The sequence below is a fragment of the Manis pentadactyla genome, chromosome 4, assembly GCF_030020395.1.
Source record: "Manis pentadactyla isolate mManPen7 chromosome 4, mManPen7.hap1, whole genome shotgun sequence".
NCBI lineage: Eukaryota > Metazoa > Chordata > Mammalia > Pholidota > Manidae > Manis > Manis pentadactyla.
In genome coordinates, this window is record NC_080022.1 from 128,400,969 (window position 1) to 128,414,474 (window position 13,506).

Genomic DNA, 13,506 nt, shown 5'->3' on the forward strand with positions numbered 1-13,506 from the left:
TCTTGAAAGCAGAAGTGCCCGCCTACTCTAATTGTTTTGACTAGATTGTGTGTGTGTGTGCATTTTATTTTATTATTTCTTTGCAATTACTTGATGCTTATTCCTTGGATAACATGCAAAAATGGGAAATTAGAATAGAAACTATTATGGGGTGAAAAAAGGCAGTCTGTGAATGACTAAGAGCACAGTAAACCAATGCAATTGCAATGGGATGAATAGGATTTGCTGGAGAATTAAGGAAAGATCCACAATCTAGGAAAACATCTTAAATTTCAGAAAAGTAGCAGGAGTGATCCATCACTCATGCAGTACCTGTTCTGTGTCTTTCACTGCCCTTTGCAATGAAAATATTTAATTGAAACATATTCACAACACCATAAAAACCCTTTTTAAAGGGTATTTGACTTTTATAGGTTAAAGTGCAGAAATTGAGATAAAAATCAAAGAATAATTCATCCAAGGACCCCAAGCAAGGGATTACACACTGATCTGGGATTTGAAAGAAGGTGTTTTTGGAGTCAGAAACACCTTTAGCTTTTACTTTGATGAAACAGGTCGTGGCAATGCCCGATCTCTGAAAGTTAAAAATGAGGAAGATACCTCTGGAAAGCTGGCTTTAGGAAGGTTTAACTCTATTTTTGGAAGAGCAGATTGTGGCCCTTGGGGATTTTGGTGGCTGTGTTTTTCCTGCTTTGTACTGTACTTGGTAGCTGCCATTATGGTGCCCGTGGACTAGGACCTGTGCCCAGCAAGCCAGGCAGCCAAGCAGATATCGCCATGCTTGGCACATCCATCCTTTCCTCTTCCGGTGCCAGACTAAGTATCTGTATGTTCTGACCACCAAGACAGAACCCCTGTGTTCAGCAGTGTTTGCTCAAGCTGGTTTATTTTCAGGAGGTTGTTAAGGTAACTTCATTCACAGATTAACAAAATAAGGTGCTAACAATTCAGAGTTTAAACATTAAAATTAAAATTCATATTTAAAATATGGTTTCAGGTAATAGTTCCGTATTTAGTCATATATATTGAGATTACTTTCACATTTTCATCTTTTTCACCCTAAAATATCCCATCCCTCTTTCTTTTTCAAAATTTTGCTTATTATCTGATAATAAGAGACTTTTTGCTATCTCCATTCTTTTTCAGCCATTCCCACTTCCCTTGATATGTTACAAGGCAGGCTTGAATTAGCCTGAGCATGGCCTCCCTGAGTGGTATATTGTGTATGAGAGGAGGATGACTTCCTCTTCTTCTCTCTTTGTTTCTGCTCCCTATATTCTCATCCTTCATGACAATAATAGGTGACTGTCAACTTTGGGGTTCCTGAGAGTGTACAGAATCCCTTAATTCTCTCTGCAAACCCTCGGGGCTGAGTCAGAGAGACTGAGCATCACATAGATGCATATGCTGCTTCTCCCAACATAAATCACCTACTGAGGGCTGACTGCTGAGGGTTTTATTTCACCTGGACAATGTATGTTGACTGCTTATTCTCTGTTGGTCAGGGTCCCAGGGACTGGAAAGTACAATGGAGAGTCCTCTTCTCTTGGAACTTACATGCTAGTAGAGGCAACTATTAATCAAGCACCTATGTGTATGCACATGCATACACACAGACATATGCATATCCCAAATTGTTTAATAAGCTGTATGAATGATATGAATGGAAAGTGCAATGTGCTTTGTAAACAAATGACACTTGCCTAAATTCTGTTAAGCCTCATGACAGCTATTTGAGTTCAGTACTATAATTAGGTGAGGACTGAGGCTTTTAACTCCCTTGTTTAAAGATCACACAACTAGAAAGTAGCAGAGCTAGCCCTTAAACCCTCTATGTCTGACTACAAAGACTATGCTGTCAATCATTCCTGTATAAACAGTTTCTGACAGTCAGCTCCTTGGTGGGATGATAGAAATTCAAATTCGCAAAAGGAGATGCTAATTCAATAGGCTTCCCAGCATTCCCACGCTACAGTCTCCAGTTCCATAGGAGAAGAAGAAAGGGCCTATTTGGGGGAGAACTGAGGGACACCTCACTCCAGAGAACCCATCAATTTCCTATTAACCGGGTGGACAACTGATTTAATATTAGACCCTAAAACCAGGACTACTGGGAGATTCCAAGTGTGTTTGGCCATGCCTCTCTCTGCTCTGCACCTGCCAATCATCATTTTGGAGGCTTATAATTCAGTCGACTTAATTGTTGATTCTTCCCACCATTTTGCTGATTTGCATTTGCTTTTGCAACAAATTGCTTTTTAACATTTCTTTTCCCTCTTGAATTTCCCAATTTTAATGAAATATTGGGAATATTAGACTCTCAACTTTTCAAAGACCTCAATTATAAGGACTAAAAGAGTTAAAAAAAGAAAAGGACAGTGTAGAAAAAGTTCCTGTCTTCTCTGTGTTGTCCATTCTTAAACACATACAATTTAAAGAAATCCAGAAAGGGTAAGAAATACTGATGTAGTTTTCCCCTTGGCCTCTTCCCTTGAACCCCTCCTGTGATCTTGCAGATCTCTGCTGGCTGGGATCCGAGGCACATCTCTTTCCTCCCAGCTTCCCTGTCGGCGGGGAAGGCAGAGTTCAAGGCCCTCCACTGGAGTCACTGTGTTGTATTTTTTTTTAGGTGCAGTGGAGGCACCTGGATTCCACTCAGAAGGAGCAATACTGGGATCTCATGCTGGAGACCTATGGGAAAATGGTCTCAGGAGGTAAGGGAGCACGCCAGCTTGGTGGAAGGAGATGGAAAAAATGGTTAGACATTTTCTGTGCACTTTTGGAAACAGCTGTTGTGCTTCAAGTTCCCTGGCTGAAGGGAGTTCTCAGAGACAGGGCTGGAAACTGGAGATAGTGGGGTTAGCCCTGCAGCTTCCTTGCCCTGAAAGTGTTCTGTGCCCATGAGCTGCCATCGGTGCATGACACAAGCTAACTCCTGTGCCCCATGGGATGGGCAATGGTGTCGCCGTTTTACAGGCGATGAAAGTGGATGTCAGGTGAGGTCCCTTGCTCTCTGTTACGTGGCTCTTGAGTGTTGAGTCACAGTGGCACTCAGTGTGGCAGGCTCTTGAGTCTGCATTCTTTTCTACTGAACCACACTGTCCCAACCCACCCTTCTTGGGGTCCCAATCGTGAGCCTTGGACAAGCCTGCCTGGTGGGCTGCAGGCCCTCCTGGTCACCCGCCCAGACTTCTTTTTATGGCTTTCACTGTATATCCTGGTCATCTTGTGAGTACTGGTGTCTGAGAAGCTCTGCACATCCTTGTAGATCAGTTTCTTTAAGTGGTCTCCAGAGCCTTCAGTTTCCATCTCACGCCCAGGGTGTGCCTTTGGAAGACACAGCTTGGTGCCTAGACCTCCCTGTTCATCTGGACCCACATGTTATCTCTCTGTGTCAGGCATTTCCAGTTCTAAGCCTGATCCGACTAATTTAACAGAGTATGGGGATGAGCTGGCAGGACGGCACTTTCATGTCAGTGAGAAAATCCCGAGGCCCACCTGCATAGGTGAGTGAGCTCTCACTGGGCCTGAACTGTCTCTGGCCTCCTGTCAGTAAATTGGAGATGGTGGAGAGGTATTAGGACTTGATTTCTATCACACTGGTTAACACTCCATGATCTGGTCAGTCCCATGTGAATACCAAGTTCGGGTCTCCTCATCTCTGTCTGTAGGGCTATTGACACACATACTTAATCATGGAAGAAGGACCACACATTGGATCTGCTGCCGTCAGTCTTGTCTGCTGTGATGTGACAGTTTCTTTCTCAGAGAGAGTAAAGATCAGAACAGATCAAGCCCATTAAAGATACAAATAGATCCCATTACAGAAACAGATGTGTCACAAATATTGTCGCCCTTCTGAACTCTTATTTGTCTTTACGTATTTTGGTTGTAATGAATAGTTACCAACCCACCGTCAACAAAGTAAGACAAAATAAACAGAAAAGCATGTGTTAGCTAATCTCCATGCACCTCACAGTTATTAAACAGCAAGAATGACAGATTCTTCATATAAATCTTGTCCCTTAAGACTGGGGAAGAAGAAATATGAACTTGTTCTGATGTAATGTAACAATCACCCCTTATGCCCTTTTAAAACTACTGTCTTCTTCACTCTTTTTAAAACACTGCAGTTATGTGAAACCTAACTATCAAACACACACACACACACACACACACACACACACACACACACACTCTCTCTCTCTGTTGCATATACAAAAGTACCCAGGACCATGCAGGAATAAAAGGATCAAGGATGAGAATTACATGACAAGCCATCTTTCTCCCCAGTGGGATCTAATTAGTTCTCTTCCTTTGCTAATATACTACAGAGAGAGCAAATATCAAATGATATATATGATTTTATTTTTAAGTGATATATTTACCGTAATACTATTTCACAAGGATTCCTTTGGAGCAGTATTTTTCAAACTTCATTTCACAACTAATTTGTGTGTTGTAAAATCATATTATAGGTTGTAACCAGCATTTTAAAAAGTGAAATGATAACATGGAATAGAAAATATCAGATTGCAAATAGACAATACTAGATGTCAGGGTAGGAAGTATTTCAGGAAATTTTTGGCCCAAATATGTTGTATGCATTATGTTTCATTATAAATATATTTCCTGCTGTAGGTAGCAGACAGAAAAGCTTGAAAATACTGCTTTAAAGATTGTGCACTAGGATTTTTGTTTTATAGACTATTTTTTAGAGCAGTTTCAGATTCACAGCAAAATTGAGTGAAAGGCACAGAGATCTTCTTTGTTGTAGGTTTTTATTTGTGACCTATAGCTCATGTATTCCTACTCATTCTCCCCCCCTCCCTTATCCCACCTGCTGACTGGGCCCCATTAGAGCTTACCTTGAACCAGAATGGAGAGTTTACAAAGCCAGCCTGCCTTGATAAGGTAAAGAAATGCCATCGTAGGTTCTTGAGAGAGAGGGTATGTGGGAAGAAGAGAGGTTGAGGAGCCAAGTGCAGGAGACTGGGAGGAAACATGTGGAGGAGAGGAGCCCTGTGGGAAGTTGGTGCAGGAGTCCAGCTGTGCAGGGACAAGCCCTGGGCTGCTATGGAAGTGAGCAGTAAGGTGGGAAAGGACTGGGCCAATCTGAAAGCTACAGCAGTTAGGCAGTCTCCAGATTGGGATGAGACCATGGGACAGAAGTCATGGAGAGACCGTATGTGTTGTTTTGTTTGATCTACCAGAGAAGAGCTCATAATTAAATCAGGCCAGCAGGGGTGTAAATGTCAAAAAGCTGTAAGAATAGTAACGAGGCATTGAAAGAAGACTGCTTCATCAATATGTGACTATTATGAGTCTGTTGTTTTAAAAAGGCAAATCACTAAAATAGTGGGATACTGATATAGAAATATTATTATGTGTTTATTATGACATCTCCATGATGGACCATGACATTTTTAAGACTTCTTTAAAGACATGAGAAACTACTTTTGCCATTTGAGAGGAATATTCTGAAGTTTTGTGAACTAACAAGTTCAGGTCTAATTCTCTGGCAGATTCGTGGATCTGTAGCAAATAACTTGAAAGACATGAATACAAGAAGGGATGGTAAATAGGTTCTTTAGATATTCATAGAGTAATTTATAATAGTTGAAAATAAATACTACCAGCAAAATAAAAATCTTTACTATTTGCACTGTAAGTAGTAATAGCTGGAAACCTAATTCATGATAACACAATTTTCCCTGTTATGTGAGTTAATGAAGCTCAAGTGAATGCTAGATTCAAGTATAGATCAAGGAGCTCACTTTTCCACTAACACCTTAGTAAATCAGTGCATTTCATGAATTTTTAGGTTGCTTGTGAATGGGAGAATCCATGTGAAAATGATAAATACCACCATTTGCAATTTAAATGCTGCAAAGCCAGATACCAAACTGTATATACAATATGATATCAATTATGTCAGACTTGCATACATATAGGTTAAATAAAGACTGGGAGGAAATGTATATTCCATGGATGTTACCTCTGGGTAGTACGCATTTGCCTCATGCTCATCTGGGACAACTGTCTGTGCTGTGGCTTGAAGAGAAGAGAGAGACCTCCCCTAGCGGGCAGCTGAGAGCCCCCATGGCCCAGAAACTCCCCACCTGCAGGGAGTGCGGGAAAACCTTTTACAGGAATTCTCAGCTTGTTTTTCACCAAAGAAGTCACACCGGAGAGACGTACTTTCAGTGTCCCACCTGCAAAAAAGCCTTCCTTCGGAGTTCAGACTTTGTGAAGCATCAAAGGATTCACACGGGGGAGAAACCTTGTAAGTGTGATTACTGCGGGAAAGGCTTCAGTGACTTCTCAGGATTGCGCCACCATGAGAAAATCCACACAGGAGAGAAGCCCTATAAATGTCCCATCTGTGAGAAAAGTTTTATTCAACGGTCCAACTTTAATAGACATTAGAGGGTTCACACTGGAGAGAAGCCTTATAAGTGCACCCGCTGTGGGAAAAGCTTCAGCTAGAGCTCGAGCCTTGATAAGCATCAAAGATCGCACTTAGGAAAGAAGTCCTTTCAATAGCCAAGCTCTCACAGCCATTTTCCATCTTCTGGTCCATTTAAAACCCTTAGCATCCTCCAGGGAGGCTGCATTTGTTAACGTCTATCCCTGTTCTCTTTCTGGTGGATTGGAGAGGGGAGTACCTATGCTGGTGTGGTTTTGGACTTGGAGGACATTCTAAGCCTCTGGATTGGATTTCATACTGGTTTAATTTCTTGCTTCTGTATCAGGAGAAAGATACTCATCATCCTTCTGAAAGTTCCTTCTTTTGCACCTCTTGGGGAAAAATGTGTCACTTGGAGACCTCATTGTAGAGGTGCCATCTGGGAAGCTTTAAGCGGGAAGAATTAGCCCCAGTTGCTACTCATGGGAAGAAATTCGGATAGGCCTCTGGAGAAGGACTTCTGTTGTGGGAAGCGGGGCAGAGAGTACCAGTGAGCTCATGTGTTCTTTTTGTCATACAGGTGCCAAACTAACTTCAGGTGTCCCTTGTTTTAAATAAACTTAGCATTACTCCCTAGCTCATTTGTGTCTGAAGTGTCCACTGTGTGTTGACTGTAACTCATATAGTGCATTTTCTCAGCAAAGACCCCAGATGGCAATTGAGCTCCTATATCATCCCACACAAACATATCAAGTTTATCAGTCAGCTGAACAATGATAGGAAATTGCTCACGTGGTACCCAGGTGTGAGAGCCTGGCCAGCACTGGGCATTGTCTCAGGTAAGTCTGTCCTGGGTGCCTTTTCCTGAGCTCACTTCCCACTTGCCTCAGGCTGCCTCTCTTTATCCTGCCATCCCACTTAGGCTATCATTTTTGCCGAAAACATACTGTGCTTTTAAAGTTATCTTTATTTTCTCATTTTGTCTGAAGGTATTAGGAAGAACTCACTAGTACAGATCTAATTTATAGTACTGTCTAGAGGTTTGACACATAACTAACCTACTTGGTTTTGTCTTCAAAAGATACACGTTCCAAAGTGTCCTGCTCTTGTGTGGCGAAACGTCACCTTCCTTCCGTCTTGGTCCTCCTCTTGCCTGCTTTTACATTACTGTTCTTGGTGAGGCTCAGGAAGCAGGATGCTCATGAGGAGGGCAGAGCTATCTGCCTGCAGACATTAAACTGTAGGCATGAAACTGCAAGTTGTTGGCAGGTGGGAAGTACTGGTTGATGAGAGACAAAACTCAAGTTTGAATTCCTGGATTCCAGAGGAATTTGTTAACTCTTACATCATGGAGATGAGGAATAAGGTCCCTCTGTGGGAGATACAGGAGCCACAGGACAGAAAGCAGGAAAATCACGGAGGAATTGCCATTAGATTCTGTATTCTACATAGCAGAGATTTGTAGGTAGGTGGGATGTTCTGTCTTGAAAGAACAGTTCTCAAAGTGGTCCCTGGACCAGAAGCATTGGTAATTTGTTAGACTTATTGAATCATCAATTCTGAAGAGTGGGGCCCAGCAATATTTTTGTTTTAACAAGCCCTCCAGGTTATTCTGATGCCTGCTCAAGTTTAAGGACCACTGTTTTAAATAACTCATTCCAGAAAAAGTTCAAGGATATGTGGTAATAATTCTAGAAGAATTATGGGCCCTCCCAGACTTTTTACCAAACAAGCTTCCTTATAGAGCTCTTTAAAACTCAGTGAAACTGTGGAATTCTTTGAGCTTCCAGTGCACATTTGTTCTACAGAGAAAAAGCTAGAAAACTTACAAGTTAAAAAGCTTTAGATTAAGGGTTAAGGATTTCTCCTTGGGTTCCCCTTGAATGGTTCTGAAGGATGATAGTGATCCAAGGGAACAACCTACCTCATTCACAAGTATGTTCTCAGCAAATAGTGTTAGATATGAATTTATTGAATGGAAGTGTGAGGTAATGAAGGATAAATATCACATACACATTCCCTTATCCTCTAGAGCAGTGACCAGCAAAATATGGCTCAGTAAATAAAGTTTATGGACCATAGCCACACCCATTTATGTATTGTCACTGGCTGCTTTTGGGCCTTAGGGGCAGAATTGAGATGTTGCAACAGAAACAAATGCCCTGAGAAGTCAAATGTTTTCTGTCTGGCCCATTACAGAGTTTGGTGACCCCTGATCCAGAGTAAAGTTTCTCAAACCATAATGTGCACCCAAATCATCTGGGAAGCTTGTTAAAAAGCACACATGGGGTTTTTCAGTGAGTGATGCCAATGCTTTAGGTTCACAGAGGAGCTGGGGGTTAGAGCGCTGAGCACAGGGCTGTGTAATAGCGCCAGGGCTCAGGCAATTTGGTGCATTTCTCTGGTCTCTAGGATCACGACTGCACTCTGAAAGCCTCCAGACAGTTGAAGAATAAATCACTTTATTAGGAAAGTGTTATGAAAAGTTCCCCGGTTTTGGGGCCCACACTCCTCCAGCTCAGCCTCACTTTAGACATTTCTTGCCTAGTTCCTTAAAACAATTCTACAGAATTGTGAGTACTTAAGATTTCTTTTACCTCTCTGTGTGTCTGTGGTACCCCTCACCCACTTGCCCCCCTGGGCAGCCTCTAGCCCAGCCTTGTTTACTCTTTTTCTGCAGGAAGCTAAATCTGGAGAAGCAAAGCTACTCCAGCTAGAACCCACTTAGATGGGTTCTCCTTCATCTTCAGGTTGAAAGTCCACACGTAGGTGGGTCCCCGCTGACAGGTCTTGTACACCGGACAAGGGTAGACACTGCGGCAATCCTGCTTATCTGCAGGAATGGCCTTGATGAACATCACAGGCATGGGCGGCATCAGATCCTTCAGCTTGACCTCTGTAATGATCCCAGCCTGAGGACAAAAACACGAGGAGCTGCTTCAGAACAGACCCAATGCCCAGCCAGCCAGCCAGTCAGCCTTCCCGTTAGAAGACCCCGTAGATGGAAGATGGGGGAGGCCTGGCTGCCTTGTAGTCTTGTCATTAGCCCATGATGGAATGCATCTGATACCTGGAAAACATTTCTGTTGTTTTCCAGCCTAAATCACTTACTGAAGGAGAGAGTTCCAAAAAGCTGTTATTTATCCCTATACAAATTAATCCTTGGTAAGTCTTGAGTCACTCTTATTTTTTATTTTCATATCAATATACAACCACATGAGCAATATTGTGGTTACTAGGTCCCCCCCTCCCCATTCTCAAGTCCACACCACATACCCCATTACAGTCACTGTCCATCAGCATAGTAAGATGTTGGAGTCACTACTTGTCTTCTCAGTGCTATACTGCCTTCCTATGCCCCCCTCACGTTATGTGTGCTAATCATAATGCCCCTTATTCCCCTTCTCCCTCCCTTTGCACCCATCCTCCCCAGTCCCTTTCCCTTTGCCAACTGTTAGTCCATTCTTGGTTTCTGTGAGTCTGCTGCTGTTTTGTTCCTTCATTTTTTCTTTGTTCTTATGCTCCACAGATGAATGAAATCATTGGGTGCCTGTCTTTCTCTGCCTGGCTTATTTCACTGAGCATATGTACCACATCTTTTTTATCCATTGATCTACTGATGGGCACTTAGGTTGCTCCATTTCTTGGCTGTTGTGAATAGTGCTGCGATAAACATAGGGGTGCATATGTCTTCTTCAAACTGGGGTCCTGCATTCTTTGGGTAAATTCCTAGGAGTGGAATTCCTGGGTCAAATGGTATTTCTATTTTTAGTTTTTTGAGGAACCTCCATACTGCCTTGCACAATGGTTGAACTAGTTTATATTCCCACCAACAGTGTAGGAGGGTTCCCCTTTCTTCACATCCTCTCCAGCATTTGTTGATCCTAGTCTTTTCTATGTTGCCACCCTACCTGGTTTGAGGTGACAACTCATTGTGGTTTTAATTTGCATTTCCCTGATAATTAGCCATGTGGAGCATCTTTTCATGTGCCTGTCGCTCATCTGAATTTCCTTGGAGAAGTGTCTGTTCATATCATCCACCCATTTTTTTAATAGGATTATTTGCTTTTGGGGTGTTGAGGTGTGTGAGTTCTTTATGTATTTTGGATGTTAACCCCTTGTCAGATATGCCATTTACAAATATATTCTCCCATACTGTAGGATGCCTTTTTGTTCTGCTCTTGGTGTCCTTTGCTGTATAGAAGCTTTTTAGCATGACGTAGTGCCATTTGTTCATTTTTTATTTTGTTTCCCTTCCTCTTCAGGAAAAAGTTGCTCATGTTTATATTCAAGAGATTTTTGCCTATATTTTCTCCTAAGAGTTATATGCTTTCATGTGACTTACATACAGGTCTTTGGTCCATTTTGAGTTTACTTTTGTGTATGGGGATAGACCATAAACCAGTTTCATTCTCTTGCATATAGCTGTCCAGTTTTGCCAACACCAGTTGTTGCAGAGGCTGTCATTTCTCCATTGTATGTCCATGGCTCCTTTATTGTATATTAACTGACCATATATGCTTGGGTTTATATCTGGGCTCTCTAGTCTTTTCTCTTCATCTATGGGTCTGTTCTTGTGCCAGTACCACATTGTCTTGTTTACTGTGGCTTTGTAGTTGAGCTTGAAGTCAGGGAGCGTAATCCTTCCTGCTTTATTCTTCCTTCTCAGAATTGCTTTGGCTATTCAGGATCTTTTGTGGTTCCATGTGAATTTTAGAACTATTTGCTCTAGTTTGGTGAAGAATGTTGTTGGTATTTTGATAGGGATTGCATTGAATCTGTAGATTGCTTTAGGCAGGATGGCCATTTTGACAATATTAATTCTTCCTATCCATGAGCATGGGATGTGTTTCCATTTATTGGTATCTAATTTCTCTCATGAGTGTCTTGTAGTTTTCAGATTATAGGTCTTTCAGTTCCTTGGTTAGGTTTATTCCTAGGTATTTTATTCTTTTTGATGCAATTGTGAATGGAATTGTTTTCCTGATTTCCTTTTCTGCTAGTTCATTGTTAATGTTTAGGAGTGCAACAGATTTCTGTGTATTAATTTTGTATCCTACAACTTTGCTGAATTCAGATATTAGATCTAGTAGTTTTGGAGTGGGTTCTTTAGGGTTTTTTATGTACATTATCATGTCATCTGCCAACAGGGACAGTTTAACTTCTTCTTTACCAATCTGGATGCCTTTTATTTCTTTGTGTTGTCTGATTGTCCTGGCTAGGAACTCCAGAACTATGTTCAATAAAAGTGGTGAGAGTGGGCATCCTTGTCTTGTTCCCAATATTAAAGGAAAAGCTTTCAGCTTCTTGCTGTTAAGTATAATGCTGGCTGTGGGTTTGTCATATATGGCCTTTATTATGTTGAGGTACTTGCTCTCTATACCCATTTTGTTGAGAGTTTTTATCATGAGTGGATGTTGTTAATTTTGCTGAATGCTTTTTCAGCATCTGTGGAGACTATCATGTGGTTTTTGTCCTTTTTGTTGATGTGGTGGATGATGTTGATGGATTTTCGAGAGTTGTACACTCCTTGCATCCCTGGAATAAATCCTACTTGATCATGATGGATGATCTTTTTGATGTATTTATGTGTTCAGTTTGCTAATATTTTGTTGAGTATTTTGCATGTATGTTCTTCAGGGATACTGGTCTGTAATTTTCTTTCTTTGTGGTGTCTTTGCTTGTTCTTGGTATTGGAGTGATGCTGGCTTCATATAATGTTTGGAACTATTCCCTCCTTTTCTACTTTTTGGAAAACTTTAAGGAGGAATCGGTATTAGATCTTCACTAAATGTTTGATAAAATTCAGCAGTGAAACCATCTGGTCCAGATGTTTTGTTCTTAGGTAGTATTTTGATTACCAATTCAATTTTCTTGCTTGTAATTGGTCTATTCACATTTTCTGTTTCTTCCTCAGTCAGCCTTGGAAGGTTGTATTTTTCTAGAAAGTTACCCATTTCTTTTGGTTATCCAGTTTGTTAACATACCATTTTCATAGTATTCTCTCATAATTCTATGTATTTCTGTGGTGTCCACAGTGAATTTTCCTTTATCATTTCTGATTCTGTTTATGTGTGCAGACTCTTTTTTTCTTGATAAGTCTGGCTAGGGGTTTATCTATTTTGTTTATTTTCTCAAAGAACCAGCTCCTGCTTTCATTGATTTTTTCTATTGTTTTATTCTTCTCGATTTTATTTATTTCTGCTCTAATCTTTATTATGTCCCTCCTTTTACTGACTTTGGGGCTCATTTGTTCTTTTTCTAGTTTCATTAAATGTGAGTTTAGACTATTCATATGGGATTGTTCTTCTTTCCTAAGGTAGGCCTGTATTGCAATATACTTCTCTCTTAGCATGGCCTTGCTGTGTCCCACAGATTTTGTGGTGTTGAATTATTGTTGTCATTTTCTCCATATACTGCTTGATCTCTGTTTTTATTTGGTCATTGATCCATTGATTGTTTTTGAGCATGTTACTAAGCCACCATGTGTTTGTGGGATTTTTCATTATCTTTGTATAATTTATTTCTAGTTTCATACCATTGTGATCTGAGAAGCTCAGTGGTACAATTTCAATCTTTTTGAATTTACTGAGGCTCTTATTGGGGCCTACTATATGATCTATTCTTGAAAATGTTCCATGTGCACTTGAGAAGAATGTGTATCCTGTTGCCATTGGATGGAGTGTTCTGTAGATGTCTGTTAGAGCCATCTGTTCTAATACGTTGATCAGTGACTCTGTGTCCTTATTTTCTGTCTGGTTGATCTGTCCTTTTGAGTGAGTGGTGTGTTGAAGTCTCCAAAGTGAATACATTGCATTCTATCTCATCCTTTAAATCTGTTGGTATTTGTTTCACATTTGTAGGTGATCCTGTGTTGGGTGCATAGATATTTATAATACTTATATCCTCTTTTTGGACTGACCCATTTATCATTATGTAATATCCTTCTTTGTCTCTTCTTATGTTCTTTGTTTGAAGTCTACTTTGTCTGATACAAGTACTGCAACTCCTGCTTTCTCCCTATTTGTTGCATGAAATATATTTTTCCATCCCTTTACTTTCAGTCTGTGTATGTCTTTCTGTTTGAAGTGAGTCTC

The 13,506-nt window shown here is 40.9% G+C and overlaps 1 protein-coding gene and 1 long non-coding RNA gene across 2 annotated transcripts in view; one reads left to right on the top strand and one right to left on the bottom strand.

Annotated features, from left to right (window-relative positions):
- The first annotated feature begins 2,354 nt into the window (after positions 1–2,354).
- LOC130683435 (uncharacterized) lies at positions 2,355–3,791 on the top strand. The gene is made up of 3 exons (XR_008997156.1): positions 2,355–2,714; positions 3,399–3,506; positions 3,672–3,791. It is a non-coding gene; the product is annotated as an uncharacterized LOC130683435 (long non-coding RNA).
- Positions 3,792–8,292: 4,501 nt separating this feature from the next.
- LOC118931226 (dynein axonemal heavy chain 9-like) overlaps positions 8,293–13,506 on the bottom strand; it is a 349,376-nt gene continuing 344,162 nt past the window's right edge. The window contains 1 exon segment of the mRNA XM_057500855.1: positions 8,293–9,321. Within this exon segment, the coding sequence (XP_057356838.1) occupies positions 9,094–9,321 (228 nt within the window). The 3' untranslated portion in view covers positions 8,293–9,093.